Here is a 27064-nt window from a genome sequence, read left to right as displayed (position 1 = left end):
TTACAATCTCATGATTTTGAAAGCGGTGTCTCAGAGACTATTCTGTCTGCATAAGTGCAGCAGAATAAACTGCCTCCTACTTCCACCCGCCATCCCCAAAACCCTACCTGCAGGTTAGAAACCCTTCTCTAAATCCTCATGGATGACATTATTTGCTGTTCAGGGGGAGTTGCCAGCATCTGCAAGATCATGATTAGCAGCACTCGCTTAGATTTACATTTGCAACGTAAAACATATACTTCTCGACCTGGAGTTCCATGAGGCCCAACGATTCAGCTTTGGAGTCTTCAGATACGGAAGGAACCATTTTGTCTTGCGATCTCCCCTGGAATCAACTAATGTTATAGGCAAGGTTTGGGATCTTTTTGAAGGGGAAGGGGAGGTGATGGCCTGTCATTATTATCACTAGACTATTCATCCAGAAACTCAGCTAATGTTCTGGGGACATGGGTTCAAATCCTACGTCGGCAGATGATGGAATTTGAATTCAATTAAAAAAATGTCTGGAATTAGGAATCTACTGATGACCATGAAACCACTGTTGATTGTTGGAAAAACCTATCTGGTGCACTTAAGTCCTTTAGGAAAGGAAATCTGCCATCCTTACCTGGTCTAGCCTACGTGTGACTCCACAGCCACAGCAATATGGTTGACTCTTAACTGCCCTTGGGCAGGTAGGGATTAGACAACAAATGCTGGTCCAGCCAGCAACAACCATGCCCCATGAATGAATGAAACATAAAACAAATGGATCAGAATTGTCATCCTGTTCCCACTTCAGTTGAAGTCTTTAAAGAGTGTAAAGGCAGAATCCATGAAGAAACCCAATCAGACATTTCCCTTGATGTGGGAAATTGTGTGGAAGATGTATCCAGGACCTCCTCCCTCTGCTGGAATTTAAACTGCCTGCATGGGTAGAATTCTGGTGTAATTGAGTTTTGCCCAAAATATCTCCTTTCCCTCCAAAGCAGAAATCAGATTTATGCCACCTCTAATCCCAGGAATTTAAGGGCCATTATCTTCATATGAAGGCAATTATACAATTTTCAAAAGTATCTTAATACCAAAGATCACTGTAAATCTGCACCCTGATTTCACAACACAATCTCTGTTATTTCTAATGCAGTAGCCTAAATGGCTGATGCCTACCTACAGGGTGGATACAGAACTCTCAAGCAGAAGAGGAAGTTTGTTTTGTGTTAATCTCTGATGGTGTGATGCACACTGAAGTTATGCTTGGATCAGTCTTTTGGTTTGCTTGTTTGGGCTAGCCTGTGTCTAACAATTGTGAGGGATACTATCCAGAGTTACATTCCCCGAGGATCTGCATTTGTCCTGGACTTGAAGTGTTAAGCTTCCTCTTTATTTTTTTTCACCCTGACATCTTTTATCAGTGGTTGAATGTAAGCCCTTGGCACAATACTAATAAGCTTTATCCAGAACATGTTATAAGCTTATTGCCTCTGGTAAGGCACTAATCACATCTATTTTGTTCTGTCCTCAGGACTGAAGTCATTTGCTGCCAACTCTCTTGCTACAGTATTACAAATGGTAGAGTGATGAGTATTAAAGAATTATTACCTTGGAAATCTTACTGCACTAAATCTTCACTAACACTGATTATATGTGATTATAAACTGAAATAAAACTGTGCAATTTGCAAATCAGATGTTTTGGGGAGGCAAGAATTCAATTCTTTTTCAAATTAAAGTAATATATTGCTGATAAGTATCACTAGCAACATATTATGCATTATATTTACAAAGCACATTCTTGGGCATTAAGACTTTTATCTTGAAAATCTGGGCTTTGACCGCTGGCCTGGGATTAATAATTTTGCAGTTTGAGTGAGTCTGAGCACCAGTGTGAATGGGAAATGAAGCTCATTGATACCACCTTCTCCACGTGTAAAAACTGACTTTGATGCATTTCCTATGATAGGTGTTTCAAGTGCTTCATGTAATGATGCCAATGGTGAAGTTAATAAAATAAAATGCAAAATAAATCTAGTTGGAAAAGGGGAAATCAGGAAAAGATACTATTCAATTGTCCGACATAGCTTAGAAAAAGGTATTTTAAACTGGTTTGTATCCCTCTAATTTGCAGAGCTTGACATGGCTTTCGACTAGTTTAGAATTTTAGAATCTACAGTGCAGAATGTGGCCATTTGGCCCATTGAGCCTGCACCAACAACAATCCCACCCATGTCCTATCCCCGCAACCCCAAATATTTACCCTCCTAGTCCTCCTGATATTTAAGGAGCAATTTAGCTTGGCCAATCAACCTAACCTGCACATCTTTGGGTTGTGGGAGGAAACCAGAGCACCCAGAGGAAACCCACACCAACATGGGGACAACGTGTAAACTCATCACAGACATTGACCCGAGGCCAGAATCAAACCCTGGCCCTGGCACTGCGAGGCAGCAGTGCTAATCACTGTGCTGCCCCCAAATTGGTGAACTTTATCATTTTGTTTTCATGGACTTGTTTATACATACATACAAGATCAAATTTTAGAGCTTTTTAAAAAATAATGAATAGTAGAACAACAATCCTAGATATTGTAGAATTTTCTAGCAAACGTCATACTTTCCATCAGGTCTAAAATTAACTACAGTTTCAATTTTATTATTCAAGCAGTTCTGTGCATAACTCATGAACAATCTAAGACTTGAAGTGTGAATTTTTATGTTTACAGTAATTTTGTAAATGACTAAATGTGACAATGATTTACCCATTGCTGTAATACAGTAAATTTACTGACAGTACAATATTAAGCACTTGTGTCTTGAAATTTACAAGCTTCATTGACGGTTAAAAAAAAATTAAAAATAATTGTCTTTTGTTCCGGTCCTCACACCTTTCAGTCACGACTCGTGTCATTCTGGTTGATAGGATATAGATTATCGTTATACAACTGGGATGAAATTCCAAACTCTCATGATTTATTACATAGCTCATGATGGTTCCCTGCTCTTCTTTCTTGCTATCTCATGATATGGAATGTGACACTTGATTCTGATTTTACAGTTCTACAGGTAGAGGGTGAAAAATGACACAAACTAAAGGCAAATCACGTACATAAAAAGCGATCAACCACCCACTCCTTTGATCAGGGAGATACTTGTGGTTATCAGAGGTTAATTATCTCAGCCCCAGCAGATCACTGCAGGAGTCCCTCAGAGTTGTGTCCTGGGCCCAACCATCTCCAGCTTCTTCATCAATAATTTCTCATGCTTCAACATTAGGGCAGAAATGTGGATGTTAGCTGATGGTTGCACAGTATTTATTCAGTGACATTTATGATTCCTCAGATACCAAAGCAGTCCATATGTAGGTCCACAGAGTAGCACAGTAGTTAGCACTGCTGCCTGACAGTGCCAAAAACCAGGGTTCGATTCTGGCCTTGGGAGACTGTGGAGTTTACACATTCTTCCCATGTCTGTGTGGGTTTCCTCTGGGTATTCCAATGCCCTCTCACAGTGCAAAGATGTGCAGGTTAGATGGATTGGTCATGCTAAATTGTTGCCCCTTAGTGTCACAAGATGTGTAAGTTTGGGGGATTAGTGGGGTAAGAAGGAAGGAGCTCAAAAAGAAAATTAGGAGAGCCAGAAGGGGTCATGAGAAGGCCTTGGCAGGTAAGATTAAGGAGAACCCCAAGGCATTCTACAAATATGTGAAGAGTAAAAGGATGAGATGTGAAGGGATAGGACCTATAAAAGGTGAAGGGGGAAAAGTCTATGCGGAACCGGTAGAAATGGCAGAGGTGCTTAATGAATACTTTGCCTCAGTAGTCATGGAAAATGATCTGGCTGGTTGTACTGCAGGTTTGTGACAGACTGAAAAGATTGAGTATGTGGACATTAAGAAAGAGGGTGTGTTGGAACTTTTAAATTCTATCAAGATGGATAAGTCGCCGAGACCGGATGGGATGTATCCCACGTTACTGTGGGAGGTGAGAGAAGAGATTGCAGAGCCTCTGGCAATGATCTTTGTGTTGTTGATGGAGATGGGAGAGGTTTTGGAGGATTGCGGATGTGGTTCCTATTTCCAAGAAAAGAAACAAGGGATAGCCTGGGAAATTACCGACCGGTGAGTCTGACCTCTGTGGTTGGTAAGTTGATGGAGACGATACTGAGGGACAGAATTTATGAACATTTAGAGGAGTTTAGTATGATCAAAAGTAGTCAGCACGTCTTTGTCAAGGGCAGGTCGTGCCTAACGAGCCTAGTTGAGTACTTTGAAAATGTGACTAAACACATTGACAAAGGAAGAACGGTGGATGTGGTTTATATGGACTTCAGCAAGGCGTTTGATAAGGTCCCCCATGTAAGACTTCTTGAAAAAGTGAGAGGGCATGGGATCCAAGGGGTTGTTGCCTTGCAGATCCAGAACTGGCTTGCCTGCAGAAGGCAGAGAGTAGGTGTGGATGGGTCTTTTTCTGCATGGAGGTCGGTCACCAGTGGAGTGCCCCAGGGATCTGCTCTAGGACCCTTGCTGTTTGTCATTTTCATAAACGACCTGGATGAGGAAGTGGAGGGATGGGTTGGTAAGTTTGCCGATGACATGAAAGTTGGTGGTGTGTGGATAATCTGGAGGGATGTCAGAAGTTGCAGCGAGACATAGATAGGATGCAGGACTGGGTGGAGAAGTGGCAGATGGTCTTCAACACGGGTAGATGTGTAGTGGTCGATTTTGGCAGGTCCAGTGGGATGAAGGAGTATAATATCAAGGGTAGGACTCTTAGCAGTGTACAGGATCAGAAGGACCTTGGGGTCCGGGTCCATAGGACTCTTAAATCGGCCTCACAGGTGGAGGATGTGGTCAAGAAGGCGTATGGTGTACTAGCCTTCACTAATCGAGGGACTGATTTTAGGAGTCAGGAGATAATGCTGCAACTTTATAAGACACTTGTCAGACCCCACTTGGAGTACTCTGCGCAGTTCTGGTTGCCTCACTACAAGAAGGATGTGGAAGCTATTGAAAGGGTGCACAGGAGATTTACAAGGATGTTACCTGGATTGGGTGGCATGCCTTATGATGATAGGTTGAGGGAGCTAGGTCTTTTCTCCCTGAAGAGACAAAGGATGAGAAGCGGCCTGATAGAGGTTTATAAGATGTTGAGAGGTATAGATAGGGTGGATTCTCGGAGGCTATTTCCTAGGGCTGAAATGGTCGCTACAAGAGGGCACAGGTTTAAGGTGCTGGGGAGTAGGTACAGAGGAGATGTCAGGAGTAAGTTTTTTACTCAGAGGGTTGTGAGTGAGTGGAATCGGCTGCCGTCTGTGGTGGTGGAGGCAAACTCATTGGGGTCTTTTAAGAGACTTCTGGATGAGTACATGGGATTTAATGGGATTGAGGGTTATAGATAGTCCTGGTAGGTAGGGATATGATCGGTGCAACTTGTGGGCCGAAGGGCCTGTTTGTGCTGTAGTGTTCTATGTTCTATGCTCTAAGATGATCTGTCAGAGACTAGGTGCAGATCCAATAGGCCAAATGGGCTCCTTCTCTACTATAAGGATTCTGTGATACCTGCATGTAATAAGACTTGGGCAACATTCTGTCTTGGAGTTATAAGTAAGTTTAAATGTAAGCCCACAAGTGGGCTTACATTTACACTGCACTGAAGTTACTGTGAAAATCCCCTAATCTCCACACTCCAGCGCCTGTTCAGATAAACTGAGGAAAAATTTAGCATGGCCAATGCAACTAACCAGCACATCTTTTGGACTGTGGGAGGAAAGTGGAGCACCCGAAGGAAACCCATGCAGACACAGGGAGAACATGCAGACTTTGCACAGATAGTTACCTTAGGCCAGAATTGAACCAGGATCTCAGGTGCTGTGAGGCAGCAGTGCTAACCACTGTGCCACCATGCCACCCTTTGTAGCAAGCAACATATACAGCACACAAGTGCCAGGCAACATAAGCATATATGAATGTATGAATTTGAAGCAGGAATAATCCATTCAGACCTTCAAGCCTGCTCCGCCATTCAAAAAGATAATGGTCTGATTGTAATTTCCTGCCTACCTGTTAAAACTTTACAAAAAAATTCAAAGACTCTGCTTCCATCACTTTTTGGAAAGGATGTTCCAAAAACTCAGGACACTCAGAGAAGAAATTCTCCTCATCTCTATTCTAGGGCAAGCCCTATTTTTTAAACAGTGACACCTGGTTCTTGATTCTCTGACAAGAGGAAACATCATCTCCATATCCCTCAGGATCTTGAAGGTTGCAATCAAGTCATCTCTTACTCTTCTAAACTCCAATGGATACAATCCTAGCCTGCCCAACATTTCTTCACAAGACAACCTACCTATTTGTCATTTTAGTCTACTAAACCTTCTCTGAACTGCTCCTGACACATTCACATTCTTCCTTAAATAAGGAGATCAATACTGTACCATCTCCAACAACAGAGAATCTAATCAGCACCCCTTGCCATTCAGTGGCTTAACATTATTGAATCCTGCACTACCAACATCCTGGGGGTTATCTTTGATCAGAAACTTAACTGGACCAGCCACATGAATATTGTGGCTACTATAGCTGGTCAGAGGCTGTGAATTCTGTGGTGATTAAGTCACCTCTTGGCTCCACAAAGCCTGCTCAGCATCTACAAGGCAAAAGTCAGAGGTTTGATGGAATACATTCCACTTGTCTGAATAAGTGTGGCTCCAACAAACAGGACAAAACAACCTGCTTGATTGACACCTGTTAACTAATTTAAACATTTGCTCCCTTGACCAGCAACATACAGTGACAGTATTCTGTACGGTATACTAGATGCACTACAGCAACTCACCAATGCTCTTTTAACAGCTCTTTCCAAACTCTCAAGCTCTGCCATCGAGATGGATCACAATCTGCCTACTCGGCATGCTCCTGATAATAATGCTCTCACTAAAATGCCATTCAGAGCACAATGCACCAGAAGCACAGATGGCTGATGTGGACTCATTTTGCTACCAAAATGAACATTGGTACCAGCTTAACTAAAGGTAATAGATGGCCGATTTTGCGGCCTTAGCCTGTGCGTGAGAGAAAGACTGCATGAATTTGAGATAAAGCAGATTTACAGACTGAACCTGCGAATGGAAGGAATGGTTCTCACCAGAGGCCTGTGCATGCTGGCAGCTGGTTCGGGTATTCTGTTAGCACATAATAAGTTCACCTGCTGCCCCAGTCTCAAATTGTAAAAGATAAAAACTAACTTTGAGACATGTTTTGGGTAGGTTCCAGCACGTCTTTAAACAACCATTGGTTAAACCACTCAACACCAGTTACAAATGGGTAGAGCTTCATACATTGTCCATTGTACCTTGAAATTGTAGTCAGGCTTTTAGGTTATATATTGTTATAGGACATCAATATGTGTATGACAACTATTCTGCTGTGAAATAGCCAGGCATTAACAGGAAAAAAAGCACATATTGTGAGATAGATAAGAATTTCTCCCACCATTTCAGAAGTGAAGTCTAAAATTTACCTGCAAGGATGTGATGGCTGAACAAGACAAATCTTCTTTTTCAAGATCCTTGAAAGTTTGTGGGTAGCGAGATGGGCACATCTGGTGGCTGGGTGCTCTTCTACCATAAAATGAAGACTGGATACTGATGGTTGTTCTATGAGGGCATCGCAGTGAAATATATTCTCCATCACAGGCATGCTCTGTATAATTCCTCAAAACCCTTGACATATACCCTGTCAAAACAAGATAGGAAATTAAAACTCGAGAAGAATATAAGGTTACTAGGTTCAATCCTACATTAACAGCCCAAAATTCTCTCCGTGTCACACAATCACTATCAATGCCCATTCCACTTGCCACAGCACCTTCCGATCTGACCTGCACTTTCAGCTCTTCCCTTCCATCCAAAGTCCCAAACATTCCTAAATAGTGAAGCTGCAATTTCTACGTGCTTGTATCAGTTATTATATAGTAGTCACCACACTGTCCAGCTCAAAGCAGCACTACACAAATTAATTTATTTCCCAATCTCTATTTTTCTCACCATGTTTGCTGTCTTGCCCAAGAATTTCCAGCATTTTCCATTTGTAGTAATGTTGTTGGTTTCATGACCCAATATTTGAAAGAGTAGAGCAATTTCAAAAAGCTGTATGTTACACAGCACAGGAAGGAATGACAAGCAAAGTACTGTGGGTGCTGGAATCTGTGCAGAGGGTAGACTTCGTGCCTGGAAACTGGCAAAAGTTTTTTAAAATTCATTCATGGTATGTAGTTTAGGCCAGAGTTGAATGGCAAAGCACCCTCGAGGGGCTGAATGGCCTACACCTGCTCCTATGTTCCTATGCCTTTAACTGGCTTTAAGCAAGTTGAAAAGTAAGCAGCGACTGAAGAACAAAATAGGTGTGTGGCAGGTGGAAATATAAGAGTGATTAGATGACAAACGGATGATGATGTGAGCAAAAGGAGATGATAATCATTTTATTCTTTCATGAAATATATTAAATTGATGTCTCAGGAAGTAAATGAGAATAGCAGAATCATTACCGACAGATTGCTGGCTAAAAATAAAGCAGTGGTTAGAATCTGAAGTTACTGAGTGTAATGTCAAGTCAAGAAGTATTTTTTCAACATTTTGTAGACAACTAATTTAAATGGTTTGATTTACTTGAGTATCAAGACCACATGCAGATGATCAGCCATTTTTTTCAGGCAAATCTAAAGAATTCTCTAAATAGTCTTGAAAATTTAGTAACAAATTCTAACCAACAGTAAGTTATTCACCAGAAAACACACACATTGACATTATATAAATGGAAGCAGTAAGAAAACGCTTTTTTCAAAAAGTCCTGCCCATTAGCACACTTTGTAGCGTAATCAGGTGATGAAACCTCAATGTTGTCTGTGTGGCCAAATTAGCCAAACATGAATATTTTTTGGCTGATTGATGACTCTCACTTTGCTTACAGATACTTCAAAGAATAATTTAAGAAAGGAAAAATACATCCTGTGTGTATGATTAATGCCAGGAAGCACAAGATCTGAAAAGACGTAGTTAACCTAATTTGTTGAGGCTTGCCATAACGGTAATCTCAGCCTCTGCCATTCAAAAGAACTGCAGCATATTCCAGTGATTAACAGCTTCAGACAGAACAGAGGAATACTTGATAATTCTCATTTATGTAAGGGTGAACCCTGAGACATGGCAATTCATTATTATTCAGGTCATTCAAATAATAAATGAAACTTTCAATTTAAGTTGTCTTTAAAAAAAATAGGATTTATTCACTTATGAAATGAAACATGTAATAATAGAAGGATTTCCAGCTCAGTTCAGTCTAAGTTTGCAGAGGTTATCACTTGCTTTTTTCGACACTCTTTTTCATGTTTAATAATTACAGCCTAATTCAATGGCTTAAATCTCTTACAGGATGGGATGCTGTACTTGGTTTCATTGTCCTCTCAATCACAGAACAATTACAGGTCAACCAGAATCCTGTTCCTGATTGCTAACCATTGATTGCAGCTGGAAACTGCACGTGTATTTATTTGCATTGGGAAAGGACGCAATTGACTTGGTTTTTAACATCCATTATATAGACTCAGGTGAAGCAATGTATGAGAGGATATCTGAGTAAATGCAATCATACATCAAGTTAGCATTTCTGGGAGAAAAAAGACTGAATAATAGGTCCTGCCATGACACATGGGCTGTGCATCCAGGTACAATCAGCACTCAGATTTCCAAGCCTGTCGCCTAAAGACATCAAATGTTCAGTTGCGCCACTTCAGAGTGCTGAGCAGGTTCTTATCTACAGATTGAGTGGGATACACTCAATCAGAACAGTAGGAATGGATCAAAAACAGAAAATGCTGGAAAAACTCAGCAAGTCTGGCAGTATCTGTGGAGACAGAAAAGAATTATCAGAGTCGATATGTTAACTCTATATTTTCTCTCCACAGATGCTGCCAGACCTGCTGAGATTTTCCAACATTTTTGTTCCAGATTCTAGCATCCGCAGTAATTTGCTTTTATTACAGTCGGGAGAGATTACAGCACATTGGCCAAAACCCAATTCAGGGTGACAGCCTTAATTTAAAGAGCCACTTTGGCCTCTTTGCCAGTGCAATGCAGAAATGGACCTCTCAACATGAGGTCTCAGGTTCTAAGAGCATGAATTTAAGTAAGTATACATGTACATCTCCCACAAAGCAATTCCAGTGGCCAAAGAGTACAAAACAACCAAGATTTAACTCTGCTCTCAGATAGCCCACCACTATAGCCTGTCTAGTTAAAAAAATGGGAAATACGGCTGGCTAAAGTCTCACTCTGCAAGCGTTTTACTCCATTCTATGTGTATCATGGAGGTCAATTGCCTTTTTAAATGATCACAACTAGCCTTTTACCTTCAGTTTCCATAGGGCAAACAGGCTTCCGATTTCCAGACCCACCCATCCTATTATCCCAGATGGGTGGAATGACACCAGGAACACAACTTGATGTCCATATGATTGATAAAACATTGGCACATGTGCGTTTCACTCCAGCTTTTACATAAGAACATAAGAAATAGGAGCAGGAGTAGGCCATCCAGCCCTTCGAGCCTGCCCCGCCATTCAATAAGATCATGGCTGATCTGTCGTGGCTCAGTTCCACATTCCCGCCCTCTCCCCATAACCCTTAATCCCCTCTTTTATCAAAAACCCATCAACCCAGTTTTTCCAGCATTTTTGGAGCGCATCATACAGGCCAACAATTGAGAAATAAATTTTTAAAAATACAACTGCATTTTCGTCATGCATATATTAACAACTTGTATTTATATGGCACCTTTAATATCATTTAAAAATCTCAAAGCACTTCACAGAAATGTCACCAAACAAAATTTGACCCCAATCACAATATGAGATATTGTGACAGACGATCGGAAGTTTGGTGACATCTGACAGGAGAAGAGAGCTGATGAAATTTGTGTAGGAAGGAATTTTCAGCATTTAGGGCCATAGTGATTAAAATCAGGATGCACAGGAGTCCAGAATTAGATATACAAAGAAATCTAGGAGAAATCTTATGGGATAAAGCAGTTTTTCTTTTAAATTCACTAGTGTCACAAGTAGGCTTACACTAACACTGCAATGAAGTTACTGTGAAAATCAGGGTTCCAAAATCAGGCTATGAAGAGATTTACATTGACTTCTGTTCTAGCAATGCTCCAATTCTTCAATTTTAAATTCTCCTTGTTGTTTTCGGGTCAACAAACATAGGGATAATAACAGGGCTTACTGCAAATTTGGATATGAGTATCCAAAGGGCACCACTTTCCAGCTGCACGTGCCTCAATACCAAAAATTCCCACCCAAGGTCAATGGACCTTTGAAAGGTCTGCCAAACTTTCTGTCCCACTACAATTCCCACGGTGGGCAGGATGGGAAAATTCCACCCTGGTGTAAAAAGGATAGAAACCAGCCAAGAGAGCATTGTTTTAGTCAAATCCTGAGGTAACAAAGGCATGGATGAGGGTTTCAGCAACAGATGAGCTGAATTCGGGTTGTTAGTGAGGTCTTGCTAATGGATCAAATAGGTGGTTGGATATTCATCTTGGGATCAAATATGACAGGAAGGTTGCCTGGTCTCATTCAGCCTCAGACAATAGTAAGGGAAAGGAATGGAGTGATGGCTAAGGAACAGAGTTTTTGGCAGAGACCAAAGACAGTGGTGTTGATCTTCTGTATGTTTAAATGGCAACATAACAAACCAAAGCTTGATGCTTTGGTCAAAAATTGTCTGTTTCTTTAAAAAATTGATCTTTTATTTTCCATTACTTTGAAAGTTACCTTAATTTCATTAGTTTGTCCTTTAATTTCAAGTTGTGCAGACCTGCTTTCACATTTATTTTATATTTGCTTTACTTACTGTCAGTATAATTATCTGCTAAATTCAGTTTCTGGGACTGAGATCAGGATTCACGAATTGATGAAAGCAAATGTAAATTGGTTACTTTCAACATCATGCAGTTTAACAAGTGCACAACACAAATAACTGTAATCATAGAATAGAACCTCTACAGTACAGGAGTAAGCGATTTGGCCTATCAGATGTGCACTCTGGTAACAGAGCATCTTACCCAGGACCATCCCAACTTTATCTCCGTAACCCCACATATTTAACCCAGTAATCCCCCTAATCTACACAGTTTGGGACACCAAAGATTAATTTAGCATGACCAGTTCACCTAACTTGTACAGCTTTGGACTGAGGGAGGGAACCAGAGTACCCGGAGGAAGCCCACTGTTATACTTCAGGTCAGAGACTTCAAAGAGTTTTATGAAGCTCGCCTGAGCCGCAAGTTTTGCATCTTGAATTTGGCTAGGATAAGTGTGAGATGTTTCACTTCAGATATAATTGAAGTGATCAAACAAAGTTTGTTTAAGAATATAGTTAACATGTATAATAAGAAAACTAGCAAGAACTTTTATCAATTGCAAACAAAAAAACAAAACAACCACAATAATACATAACTCTTAATGAATATCTCTAATCTTTTCCAATTGAAATCAAAATCCAACAAACAAAACCCTTTAAACAGATTTATCACTGCATAGACTAAAGCTCACTTGATTCTGGGATCCAGTTCCCTAGGTTGAATGCTGATTTCAAATGATCTTGAAAACTCAGAGCAGCTTGTAGTCTTCAGCTCCCCAAAAACACCAAAAAAGATTCTTTACTGCAGGATAGCAATAAGTTGTGCTTTCAGCTAACTAATAAAAATGCTCAATGCAAAACAGACAAAGAGACTTCTTTTCCAGCTTGCTTCGAAGACTACAGCCAAACTAAAAACCTTTGTCACCTGACCTGTACAGTTTTTTTTCTTCACACCAATGACATCACCTAAAAGTGTTGCAAAAAAAGCCTCTTAAAGGTACACTAACATCACACCATGCAGACACAGGGAGAACATACAAACTTCACACAGACAGTCACCCAAGGCTGGAATTGAACCCGGTCCCTGGTGCTGTGAGGCAGCAGTGCTCACCACTGTGCCACCATGCCAGTAAATTCCTATGCAGACATAAGAGAGAGACTTTGCATTAATAACCCAGCTTGCAGGTGCAGCAGGTGGTCAGGAAGGCGAATGGGATGCTGGCCTTCATAGCGAGGGGGATTGAATATAAAAGTAGGGAGGTCTTGCTGCAGCTGTATAGGGCATTGGTGAGGCCGCAGCTGGAGTACTGTGTGCAGTTTTGGGCGCCGCACCTGCGCAAGGATATTTTGGCCCTGGAGGGAGTGCAGAGGAGGTTTACTAGGCTGATACCGGAGTTGAGGGGATTGAGCTATGAGGAGAGGCTGAATAAACTAGGCTTGTACTCGTTAGAGTTTAGAAGAATGAGGGGAGATCTCATTGAGACGTATAAGATGATGAATGGGATGGATAGGATAGAGGTGGAGAGACTCTTCCCGCTCAAAAAAGACAGTAGGACTAGGGGGCACAGCCTCAAGATAAAGGGGAGGCGGTTTAGAACGGAGTTGAGGAGGAACTTCTTCACTCAAAGGGTGGTGAATCTCTGGAATTCTCTGCCCGTTGAAGTGGTGGAGGCTGCCTCGCTAAATATTTTTAAGAAGCGGGTTGATGGGTTCTTGATAAGAGAGGGGATTAAGGGTTATGGGGAGAGGGCGGGAAAGTGGAACTGAGCTACAACAGATCAGCCATGATCTTATTGAATGGCGGGGCAGGCTCGAAGGGCTAGATGGCCTACTCCTGCTCCTATTTCTTATGTTCTTATTAATAATAATAATTGAAACAAAGTGTGTGATCTGACGAAAAAAATTCTAAGAGCCAAATGAGTGAGGGATCAGGAGAGAATGACACCAGTTTTTTCTGAAAGCTATGAGTCACAGTCATGTGGCACTTAGTGCAAAAAAAGAGCCAGGATGCAATTCTTCCCAGTGGGAATTGCACTAACCACCCAGTGGGATGGTTCATTGGTTTTCCCACTGGGGACAACACTTGAGGCTGAATTCTCCCATTTCATCCACAGCTGGGATTCTCTGACCCCACTGCAGTGAATGAAGATTTGACTGAGCGCCAAATCCTCTGTTCTCGCTGGCAGCGGTGGAGGATGAAGTGAGATCAGAGAATCCCGGTCTTAGAAATTTTTTGGAGAATTACACACATTAATTCTGCTCTACTCTCTTCAGATGCTGCCTGACCCAATGAACATTTCTAACATTTTATGGTTTTTATTCCACAAGCATTGTATGTAGCTGTGGCATTAATATGGGTTTCTTACCCAAGCCATAGTGCTGCTACAATCCATTAACTTGTAAAACACTGCTGCAGTGTTCCAGGATTGTGAGCATCCTCCAACCCAAATTCTGGAGGCAGCCCCGGGTATTGTTCGGATGAGTCCCAATATCTGCATGTCACGTTGTTTCAAACATGTTTTGCACTGGCATGTTTGCCACTAGCACCATGGAGAATTGGGCGTAGATGGTCAGACCTTCACCTGCATCCCGTTAGTGGGTTACAAATGAGGTTAACGCTCTCCTCCTGCATGTTTCCTGATTTAGTAAGAAGTCTCACAACACCAGGTTAAAGTCCAACAGGTTTATTTGGTAGCAAAAGCCAAATCGTTTCCTGATTTGTCAGAGGAAGATCATGCTATAAATTCATACCAGCATAAAACCGATTTCTAGGCCTCCTGCCAAACTCGCACCTCTTCCTCCCGGCTGCCATTGAACCCAGCAGCAGGGCTTGGGAGAATTCACCCAATGCTTTTTTTTAAAAAGAATCCACCCACAGAGTGTTCAACTGTTAAGTACTGTGACTTTAAAAGACAGCTGGTTACAATTGACAGAGTTCCCACCTCAGCAGGGGTCCATTGTACAAGGTGAATAAGTCTAATGGTTGGGTCCACACCCAACTGAATGCACATGTTGGGTGGAATTTTCACAGATATCGGCAAAGACCAGTGTCAAGTGGGAAAAGCACATGTCGAAGGCTTTCTTTGCTGAACATATTAAGACATGAATAATAGAATTTCATTAGAGGCAATGGGTGATATTGTTTCAAGGTATATGTGTCAGTCTTTAGTTCTGGATATTGAGGCACATCTAAAGCTTGGGAGGTTTGAATTTTAAATGTTCAATTACGTGAATTTTAAATAGATTCTGATTATCTCATTACCCAGGTTGTACCAGAAAGGTAATCTTGTGTGAAAAACCTTGTACAAAAGGCCAAAGCATTTGGGAACAATTGGATTTTAATATAAAATGCTATTTTCCTTCTTCAGAATGTTTTCTTTCAAAGTTGAAAATGTTACAAATGATTTTTATTGGTTTCAGACCCTAATGATAAAATCTGTAGAAAGTTAAAGAAAAGATGCCAAAGAATAAGGAAAAAAAAATCAAAATAGAGTTTGGCTATCTTTCGATTGAAGAAGTTTTTCAAAATAGGTTACATGATGCAAGAAGCGACACAATTGTGGACAGCTGAGAACGTTTCGCTCTGCCTTTTAAAATCAAGCAGAAAAGTCAAATGCTTCTGCTGACAGCTGCTTTTTTTTAATCAATTCACCACAAAACATTTATATCAATTAACAAAAATCATAGAATATCTATAGTGCAAAAGGAGGCCCTTCAGCCCATCGAGTCTGCACTGACTTTCCAACAGAGCATTTTACCCAGGCCCTCCCCTGCAATATCCCTGCAACCCCACTAAGCTAAGGGGTAATTTAGCATGGCCAATCCACCTAATCTGCACATCTTTGGAGTGTGGAAAAAAAAACAGAGCACCCGTAGCAAACCCACACTGTCATGGGGAGAACTCGCAAACTCCACACATACATCATCCAAGGTTGGAATTGAACATGACTGCCACTGACTAACCACTGTACCACCTATATATTTTATATATTAGACAATACTGAATTTTAAGTTTCTAAGTTATAATTAAACGTACTTATCCATTGAGCTCCCAACCAAAGCAACACTAAATTTTGTTTTGGTTTTTTTCTTTTAAAGCACGTAATGATGGTTTTCAGATTCACATGAGGACTGATATATCACTGCAAGAGATCTTGAAGTTTAATCATTTACGACTTTACCTACAAATATCAATTTTTTTAACAACAGGCTTTGCCTTTGGAGTTTTAAATATTCAGGTGAGTTATTATCTTTTGAGACAAAATGCTTGAGAATGTGTGATCTTAAATGGAAATTAACTCTGAATTGATTGCAAGCACACCTTTCTGACGTAAAAGCACCACTTAAAACCACAAGTCAGGGAGTAGTTCTGAAGATTGGAATTGATAAAATAAATTGATACGAGTTGCAGTTACAAGTCCTAAAAGGAAAGTTTACTTGAAAATACAAACTGGTTCCAATCTCTAGCACTTGAAATTCAGTGATCTGTCTACTATTACTGAACATAGTGAAGTCTCCCTAACAGGTGAAGATACCACTTTGAAATGCGCAATCAATAATGTTGCTGCCGACACTGTTGAGCCATGTCACCACAAGAGTTAATCCCACAGCAAAGAACATGTTACGACATCTGTATAATTCAAGCAGATACTACTCCCATGAAAGAAAGAAACTCAACAATCAGCGTTCTGTAGATTAAAGTCAGTAAAAAGGAGCTCTCATGCACACGAATTGTTTCTGCTGCTGGCAGGCATTTATTTCCACATTCTCTGCCTAATCTGAGTGCACCTGTCAGCACACTTCTTTTCTCATTTCACGTCTGGAGCCTTAGGCCTGTGATTTCTGATCTTCTCATTTCAGTTAGAAAAGAAAGTCTGCAAAGAATGCTGATTATTGGGCCTACAAGGCTGAACATGACTGAATCCATTACAATGTTATACTATGTCCATGCAAATACTTTGATAGAAGTTTTCATTTTACCACTATTAATATGATACAGGAATCAACTTGGATCCCTATTAGACAGAGGCTCTGGTTTGTGGGGTTGGGGGTAAACCTCCCACTCATCTGACATACCCCCACCTTAAGAGTTGTAGAAAGCCTATAAAAAAAGTGCAATAAAACTGTCTGTTCCTTATGTAAACTTTCTCAGATAATTACTTTCCACCTTCTGTCTTATTTGCTGCCTTTACAAATTGATATTCTACACTTGAGACAGAAATCATTTTTGGCCACACACTCATTTATTTTCAATTTGATTCACGTGAGAGTGTTCCAAGAAAGTGAATGATTGAAATTAATCGCTTTCTCTGAGATTCAGATGAGTTTCACGTGCCAACAGGTATTATCTTAAGTAATAATCTGAGGCAAAAGACATCAGGCCACCCCCAACCTTTTCTGGCGGGAACTTTTAACTTGTCTGATTCTGAAGCAGGTTGGCCTCTGGGAATTGCGGCTGCTTGTTGAGTGAAAGCAGTTTCAGTTCTTTTGTTTGTCTTTCCTAAATTAACAAAGGACAAAAAAACAGTACCATGGCCAGATACAGTTACATCATGTAGAACATTTCCATTAAAAGATAAAAGTGAAAACACAATGGGATGTTTCATTGTTTGGATTGACTCCAGGACAAATACGAGTCCATAACTTCCTTGGAATGGTAATCTCCAGTGGATTGCCAATCTGGATGGATTTACCCACATTGAAATTTCAAAGCCCTTATCTCGTCCATCCTTCCTCACTCAGCCTAGGTGAGACCAAAGCAGTGAAGCACACCCCCAAATGCATTGGTGAGGAGTAACCAAGGCATTGGGAACAAAGGCACTAGTTTCCATAGAGATGTTTTAGGAGACAATTTAAAGGCAGAGATGGGTTTCAATGGTAACTGGTCCAGACAACCAGAGGAAATCAGGAGGGGACCACGTTGGGTTGGGTCAGGTTTGGGGCAGGCATTCAGGCCAGACCAGAAGGGGTTAAAGGGGAGGCATTGGGGTGGATCAGGTGGAGTTGGGGGGATCATCAGTCCGGACTAGACGCAGAGCTTTGAGTTTGAATTAGGATTGGGTTGGGTTGGAAGGGGAGCAGGGGGAGCAGATCAAGGATGGGTCTGGGTATTTAGATAGTAACTCTGGAGTGAGAAGTGATTTTTCTCCTTCTAACTTTTTCGGATTAACTAAAAGGGTAAAATGGCAGAACCATCCAAAGTTGGCGATTTAAATCACTTCTGTCAGACAGGCCCCAGCCCAGTGCAATTGTCCAGAGGAAGCTAGCACCTCTGGGCAATTGCCAGCTAAACCCTTATGTGAGAACTTCCTGCAAGGATTCCCCAGTGCATCATTGGAGTATTCCCCCCCCCACACCGCCCCCCCGCCCCCCCGCCCACCCCATCCAAATGCAACACTGGGGAACCCAAAAGTTATGGGCCATTATTTTCTCTGGGGTGATTTAATTCTGAGTGTCAGGTTATAGATTGGAATCATGATTTTTTTGTGATTTAATTCCTTGACCCTATTGGCTACATACAGATTACACTTGATAAACAAGGGGCTGAATAAAATGGCAAGGTGAGGAATGGTTGTACAGTCTGCCACGCCCACCCCTCCCTAACCCGCTTGCTTCATATCAGCCTAGAGTCCAGCAATAACGAGCTGCAGGTGGACCTAACGAAGGGCATTGTGGGATCTCACTTCTCATCAGCCCCTCCAATTGACCAAAACTCCATGAATCACGCAGTGCCCAGGTGCATTAATGGCTGCAATCAAGGCTGCAACCAAGAGGAGCAAAGAGGCCCATGATTCCCAAAGATGCGAAATCTGGGGTCTTGAACAGGATGAAGTGGAGAAAAAAGAAGGGTATCTGTCTTAGAGGATGCCCTCCTCAACCACAAAAGGCAGCCCCCAAAGATTGAACCATCCTTTCCTTCCTGCCCTTTGAAGAATGGTGTTAAAAAAAAAATCAGGCTGCCCATTCCAGCCTAGCTGCCTAGCACATTGTCAGGGTCCATTGGCTTGATAACAAGCTTAATTAACTGGATTACCTTTTTAAATATGGGGGTAGCTGCTATTTTCAGCACCCACTCTTCCCCCTTCCCCCATATTATGGGGGTGAGCTCGGGGCTGGGTGGTAATGTGCTAGGATTGGCCACTCTATTTCACATGCCCCTGCTGGAAACACAGCTGGTAAGGACATGTATCAGGTCTGATAAATTTAAAGGCCACTTAGAATTAACACAAACATGGGCATCAAAATAATTTCAACTAGAGGGTGGCATTGTGGCACAGTAGTTAGCACTGCTGCCTCATAGCTCCAGAGATCCGGGTTCAATTCTGGCCCTGGGTAACTGTCTGTGTGGAGCTTGCATATTCTCCCTGTGTCTGCATGGATTCCCTCCAGATGCTCTGGTTTCCCTCCACAGTCCAAGGATGTGTAGGTTAGGTGGATTGACCATGATAAATTGCTCCTTATTGTCCCAAGCTGTGAGGTTAGATGGATTAGCCATGGTAAATGTGTTGGCCATTGGGAGCTGAATGTACAGGGGTATCAAGTGTTTAGGAAGGATAGGCGGGAGGAAAAAGGGGGGGGCGTAGCTCTGCTGATTAAGGATAGCATTAGGGTGGTAGTAAGGGATGATATAGGAGCCAAAGAGCAGAAAGTGGAATCATTGTGGGTGGAGATTAGGAACAGCAAAGGGAGGAAGACGCTGGTGGGTGTTGTCTATAGGCCCCCAAATAATGATCTGGAGGTGGGGCGGGCTATTAACGCGCAAATAAATGCGACGTGAAGGAATGGAACGGCAATAATTATGGGGGATTTCAATCTACATATTGATTGGTCGACCCATGCTGGACGTGGTGGGCTTGAGGAAGAGTTCTTGGAATGCTGCCGGGATAGTTTCCTTGAACAGTGAGTGTTGGAGCCGACGAGGGAGCGAGCTATCTTGGATCTGGTGTTATGTAATGAGGCAGGTAGAATTAGGGACCTTGTGGTGAAGGATCCTCCTGGGAAGAGTGATCATTGTATGGTGGAGTTTCTGATGCAGATGGACGAGGAGAAAGTGGGTTCCCCAACCTGTGTCCTTTGTTTGAACAGAGGGGAGAACGATAGGATGAGAGAGGAATTGGCAAACGTTGATTGGGGGAGCACATTGGAAGGTAGGTCTGCTGAGGAACAGTGGAGGATCTTTAAGGAGATCTTTCTTGGTGCTCAGCAGAAATTTATTCCGATGGTTAAAAAGGATCGTAGGAGGAGAGATAATCAGCCATGGATAACGAAGGAGGTAAAGGAGAGTATAAAAATAAAAGCGGATGCGTTTAGAGTAGCTAAGAGTAGTGGGCGGGAAGAGGATTGGGAGAGGTTTAAATGTCAACAAAGAATGACGAAGAAGTTGATAAAGAAGGGTAGGATAAACTATGAAGCTGGCCTAGCGCTAAATATAAAAAAGGATAGTAAGGGTTTTTATAAATATATAAAAAGGAAGAGGCTGACTAGGGTGAACGTTGGACCCTTGGAGGATGAGAGGGGGGACTTAGTGGTAGGGGATGGGGAAATGGCTGAGGCCTTGAATAACTTTTTTGTTTCAATCTTCACGGAGGAGTACGTGAATAGTTGGCCGGGTGTTAATGATGCAAAGATGGTAGGAGTAGAGGGCCTGAATGAGATCATTGTTACTAGAGAGGCAGTCCTCGACAGACTGGAGGGACTGATTGTGGACAAGTCCCTAGGACCGGATGGAATGCATCCAAGGGTTCTAAAAGAAATGGCGGAGGTGATAGTGGATGCCTTGATGATTATTTTCCAAACCTCGCTGGATTCCGGGGAAGTGCCGGAAGATTGGAAAACGGCTAATGTTACGCCGTTGTTTAAGAAGGGTAGCAGGCAAAAGGCAGGGAATTATAGGCCGGTTAGTTTAACGTCTGTTGTAGGTAAAATGTTAGAATCCGTGATCAAGGAGAAAATAGCGAGGCATCTTGAGGAGAATTGTTTGATAGAGCAGACGCAGCACGGTTTCGTTAAGGGGAAGTCGTGTCTGACGAACTTATTGGAGTTCTATGAGAATGTGTCTAGGGCAGTGGATAGAGGAGAGCCGGTAGATGTGGTGTTTCTTGATTTCAGAAGGCGTTTGATAAGGTGCCGCACAAGAGGTTATTACAGAAGGTTAGGGGGCATGGAGTTGGGGGTAGGGTGTTAGCGTGGATAGGGGATTGGCTGTCAAAGAGGAGGCAGAGAGCAGGGGTCAATGGGTGCTATTCGGATTGGTGGTTGGTGACTAGTGGAGTGCCCCAGGGATTGGTGCTGGGGCCTCAGCTATTTACCATTTATATAGATGATCTGGAGGAGGGAACCGAGTGTATGGTGTCGAAATTTGCTAATGACACCAAGATTGGTGGAACGGCAAATTGTGCGGCGGGTGTGGAAAGTCTGCAGGAGGATCTAGACAGGCTGGGCGAATGGGCCAGGAAATGGCAAATGGAATTTAACGTTAGCAAGTGTGAAGTTGTCCACTTTGGTAGGAATAATGGTAGGAAGGACTATTACTTACATGGTGAAAAACTACAGCATGCAACGGTGCAGGGGGACCTCGGGGTCCTTGTGCATGATTCGCAAAAACCCAGCCTGCAGGTGCAGCAGGTGGTCAGGAAGGCGAATGGGATGCTGGCCTTTATAGCAAGGGGGATTGAATATAAAAGTAGGGAGGTCTTGCTGCAACTGTAGAGGGCACTGGTGAGGCCGCAGCTGGAGTACTGTGTGCAGTTTTGGTCACCGCACTTACACAAGGATATTTTGGCCTCGGAGGGAGTGCAGAGGAGGTTTACTAGGCTGATAACAGAGTTGAGTGGGTTGAATTATGAGGAGAGGCTGAATAAACTAGGCTTGTACTTGTTAGAGTTTAGAAGAATGAAGGGAGATCTCATTGAGACATATAAGATGATGAATGGGATGGATAGGATAGAGGTGGAGAGGCTCTTCCCGCTCAGAAAGGACAGTAGGACTAGAGGGCACAGCCTCAAGATAAGGGGGGGGGGCAGTTTAGAACAGAGTTGAGGAGGAACTTCTTCACTCAAAGGGTGGTGAATCTCTGGAATTCTCTGCCCGTTGAAGTGGTGGAGGCTGCCTCACTAAATATATTTAAGACGCGGTTTGATAGGTTTTTGATAGGCAAGGGGATTAAGGGTTATGGGGAGAGGACGGGAAAGTGGAACTGAGCCACGACAGATCAGCCATGATCTTACTGAATGGCGGGGCAAGCTCGAAGGGCTAGATGGCCTACTCCTGCTCCTATTTCTTATGTTCTCATGTAAATGCGATGGCCACGGTAAATGCGATAAGAGGGATGGGATGATCTTTTGGAGAGTCGGTGCAGATGCAATGGGTTGAATGGCCTTCTTCTGCACTGTAGAGATTCTATAATATCAAACAGTTATTTTTTCAACTCCTGCAGAAAGCTACATGGTTGCTTCTTTGGTACCATTTGTTATTGTGTTCAGATGCAGCCTGGCATGTGGCGAGTTTCATTCTATTCAGATAAAAAAAATCATGGTTTAACTCAGGTCAATTCTATGTGCTTCTCAGCAGGTATCATCCTTGATTACTGCCTGTTGTAGTATATTGTGGAGCTACCCTCTGTGTTCTGTGGGGGAGGTACAAATCAAATTAATCCATAATGGCTGCCTGCATTGGAGCATATGTGAGTGTACTCAGCACTAAACGCAACAGAAAGATGACAATGAAGCTGGAGGAATTTCCTTTCACATTTCGCTTTAGAAATAAAGGACAGCAGAACATTGTGATATTCTTGCTGAAACTTCTAAAGTTGATCTTAAAAGAGCAATTTAAAAGATTGCTCCAAGTACATATCATGGTTAGGTACACATTGAGTCAGCACAGTACATAATTCAAAAGAGATGGTATTGAAGACACATTTGTAGGCAATGGGGTAAGTCAACCCTAACAAAAGGTGGACTGATGTAAGTATGAACAAAAGGTTACACATTTGGCTGTAACTGAATGAATTAGGAGATGAGGATAAAGTAAATGTTTATCTCAGCCAAATGCTTTTGTTTTGGTGGCAAATTAATGTTGCCCAAGACACTCCTGTACCATGAACCATTCTGAAATTAATGAGATTCTGGACCGGCATTATGAGATTGCATTGAGAGTTATATTCTTTGAAAGGAAGCAATTGCAATTGCCAAGTGAGCCTGTTGCAGATTACATTCTCAAATTAAAGAAACCCTGTCATCACTGTGGGTACAGAGTGAGCTTAAAAGTCAACCTTATGTCCATATGGGGCCTGAAGAACAGTAAGATCTAAGCCAAGCTTTTGAGAATGGCAATAAGCTGACAGGGAAGGAGACTTGTGATGAGCCATAGCCATGGAAATGGCAGAAAGAGATAGTTGTAGATTTCAAGGGAGTTCTTTTCCTGTGCTGGCAAGGGAGGTCCTCCAGATTTCAATAAGATCCAGGCTACAGCAACCAAGTTCACTGACTCTGAGTCACAAGTTTAGATGCTACCATTACCATGGCAGCCACCAACCATTTAAATGTCCCCATTTCCAGTTAAAGTGAGAAGGTTGGTCATAGCCAGAAAGCATGCAGGAATAGGGGAAATAAGTCCAGGTCATGCTAAACTCCAGATCACCACCATGCACTAGGTCAATGTTGTACAAACACTTAAATTAGGAGGAGGAGTAGGTCACACGACCCTTCAAGCCTGCTTCACCATTCAATAAGAATAAGATCATGGCTGATCTGATTGTAACTTCAGCCCCACATTTCTGCTTACCCCCAACAATCTTTTACCTCCTTGTTGATCAAGGATCTGTCTACTCTGAAAACTATTCAAAACCTCTCCTTCAACTGCCTTTTGAGGAACAGAATTCCAGAGACTTACAAGCCTTTAAAAGAAAAAAAACTCCTTATCTCTGTCTTAAATGAGCAACCTGTTATTTTTAAGCAGTGACCCCCTAGTTTTAGATTCTCCAGCAAGGGGAAACATCCTTTCCACATCCACACTGTCAATATCCCTTAGGATTTTGATTTTGATCAAGTTGCCTTCTAAACTCCAGTAGATACAAATCTAATCTCTCCAATTTTTCATCATAAGCCAATATGCCCACTCCTGGTATTAGTCTAGTCAACCTTGTCTGAATTGCTTCTAATACATTTACATCTCTCCTTAAATAAGGAGACCAATACTGTAAACAATGCTGCAGACGTGGTATCATCAATGCCCTGGAGGTGCTCCCTCCACCCAAGGCTGTGAGTTCCTGGTCCAGGATCACTGACAGCCTCCATCCCAAACACCAGAGTCAGCTCCAGGCATTGTTCAGCTGGTCCCGACGTCGGGACGCTCCACTATTCCAGACATGTTCTGGACTGGCATGGTTTCCAGGTGGCATCACAGAGAATGGGCATTGGTGGAAGATTCTGATCATGCCTTTAAACGCATCCCATTAGGGAAATGCAAATTAGTTTCATGGCAGCCTCCAACAGGTTTCCTAATTTGCCACGATGGGCACCAATGGAAGTTTCTGTGGGAAATTCATGCCAGTGAAAAACTGATGTTTGGACTTGCGCCAAATTGTCCCCTGCTCCACTGCCCACAATTGAACCTGTTGACCGTGTTATTGGCGAATTCCACCCGAAGCTTACCCATGTTATCTAATCCACCCATTGAGCAAAGTGAGTCAAGGTCTTTAATTAAGGCAAATCAATTGACGTCTTGGTCCCAAAATTCAGGGTCAACACAGTCAGAGATGTTGGGAGAGCAGAGTGGAGGAAGCTACCCAGGCAGAAAGAGAAATAATAGATTAATTGAAAGTGTGGAGGTGGAAAGAAGAAAAAAAAGGAACAATGTTTTTCTTCTTTCCATTACTTATTGTCAAATTAGGATATATTTATTAAGCACATACTCAGACTGTTTTTTTTAAATTACTGTAAATTACTCTGGTTGTATCAGATATGTATACTTTAATTGTGCTTACAATAAAACAAGCGTACAACTCAATTTGTTAAATTTTAGGTAGTGTTGATATTGGTTTAGTCAAATTGTATCTGGGAAATTATGTACATGCAGATTTTAATGTATGGTTTTTGAAGTGCAGAAGGGATTTAGTATATGGTTGAGCTGCCTCTTTACTGTATTGCGGACATGTATCAAACTAATACTATAATGTGGACCAAAGTAAAGCATTTTACTTCCATCCTATTGGAAGATTGTTCCTTCATATTGTATGTTGCTGCTGTTCTTGGCATTCTTCCCATATCCATTCCTTCATGCACGAGACACAGCTTCCTGCATTCATCAGGAATCTTCCAGCCCTTCCACATGTAAATACTGTGTTAGTTAAATCACATCATTCAGTTAAGACAGAACAGGAGAATGCTGCAGAAGCTAGGCCATTCAAGCATTGTTGCAACAGTGAAAGCCTCCAAACATTTCGGTGTCCATTTACGCCTGTGATGATTCTGGGATAGCTTTATCTCCAAATTTGTTGTTAACTTTTACTCCCTCTCCACAAGAGAAAATATTTGCACAGCCAGCTGAACTGTGAGAAAACAATGGGAAATCAAAATGAGCAGATAAATAAGATTTTAAAAAGAATAATAATGAGGATGGAGACAGGATATATTAATGACATTTGGCCAGTTCCTGCAATCTGTGAGATAAGTAATGCTTGTGGATTTACCATGTTTATTTTTGGTATGAAAGTGTTTGCTAAATTTTACCAACTTTGCACGTATCTCAAATGCACTTCAGGGCTCCATTCACTTTCATTTGATTTTTGTATAAAAATCAAGTGTTCCTCATTTAATTATCTCACTTTAAAAGTATGCTTGATAAAGATCGATAAAATCAGTGACATTTATGTTGTTTCATTCACAAACCTAGAACATTAAGTACAAGTGCAATATGATCATATTTAACCAAAGTGACAGAACATCTGCATTTTATTATCGTGTACCCAAAACTTCTGAAATTCCTGAATGCAAAACAGTGAGGGATGACTGTGAAATGTTTGAATTTATCTCATCCATGCAAAATTGACATAATTTCAATGTATTTTACATGGAAAAATAATCAAGTCAATTTGACACAACCTAGAATTTATTTTCCATTGTCTGTTTAGAAAAAATGTGTTAATACCTGAAAACTTCAAAATGCAACTTATTTAACTTCCATTGTCTAAAGGAGATAGCTCACTAATAGATATGAGGAGTTCCTCACCCCCCCCCCAACCCTTTGAAGTGTTCATCAAGTTATGGGACTTTGAAAAATTATCAAACACCCACTGGTCATTTCAGGAGTCAATTCAAGAAAAGAGGGGATTTAGAACTAATTAACCCAGCAAAACTCACTGAACCTTGAGGAGGAAGTCTGCAATGTTATGGAATGGTAACGTCATTGTGCTTTGTTAGAAGTCAACAAGTGGCATTACTTTGAAAAATGATGCCATAAGCCTGTGGTAATTTCAGCAGGACACACGAGAAATTGGACGCTTTCAAACTTTTTAGCCTCATGCAATCATGACAGGCCCAAAGGCTGTGACCTAACTCAACCATTTAAGAACTAACTATTTTCAAGGGATGAGTGAGCTACAAACTGGAATTAAAAATAAAAAACGTAACAAATTTTCTTTCAAAAGAGCATTTTGTAAAAAAATGCTTGAAGTCACAAGTTTTGAATTCACACTTAAGATCACAAAAATATGAAACCTAAAATGAATTTACAGAAAATATTAATCATGAACCCTACAGTGCAGAAGGAGGTCATTCAGCCCATTGAGTCTTCAGCGACTGCAATCCCAGCCAGGCCCTATCCCCATAACCCCATGCATTTACCCTAGCTCATATGCCTGACGCTAAGGGGCAATTTAGCACGGCCAATCCATCTAACCTGCACATCTTGGACTATGGACTTGGACCTTAGCACCTAGAGGAAACCCACGCAGACACAGGGAGAATGTGCAAATTCCACACAGGCTGTGACCCAAGCCAGGTCCCTGGCCCTGTGAGGCAGCAGTGCTAACCACTGTGCCCCTGTGCCATCCTAATAAACTACCAATATGATGGCTGGGAATCAAACCTGGGTCAACTGTTTGGAAGGCAGCAACGCTCACCACTATATCACCATTGCTTGCTTATGACTTCCTATGCTGTACTGAAGATG

At 41.8% G+C, this 27064-nt stretch overlaps 1 protein-coding gene across 1 annotated transcript in view; it reads right to left on the bottom strand.

Annotated features, from left to right (window-relative positions):
- Positions 1-27064, bottom strand: part of LOC145344986 (protein eva-1 homolog A-like) — a 293555-nt gene that overhangs the window by 171131 nt on the left and 95360 nt on the right. The window contains exon 2 of the mRNA XM_080192415.1: positions 7495-7709. Within this exon, the coding sequence (XP_080048541.1) occupies positions 7495-7709 (215 nt within the window). The remainder of the gene's footprint in view (positions 1-7494; positions 7710-27064) is intronic.

The sequence above is a fragment of the Carcharhinus amblyrhynchos genome, chromosome 7, assembly GCF_965287045.1.
Source record: "Carcharhinus amblyrhynchos chromosome 7, sCarAmb.v2.hapA, whole genome shotgun sequence".
Classification (NCBI taxonomy): domain Eukaryota; kingdom Metazoa; phylum Chordata; class Chondrichthyes; order Carcharhiniformes; family Carcharhinidae; genus Carcharhinus; species Carcharhinus amblyrhynchos.
Note: the sequence above shows the minus strand (reverse complement) of the source record. Positions and strands in the feature narration are given on the sequence as shown.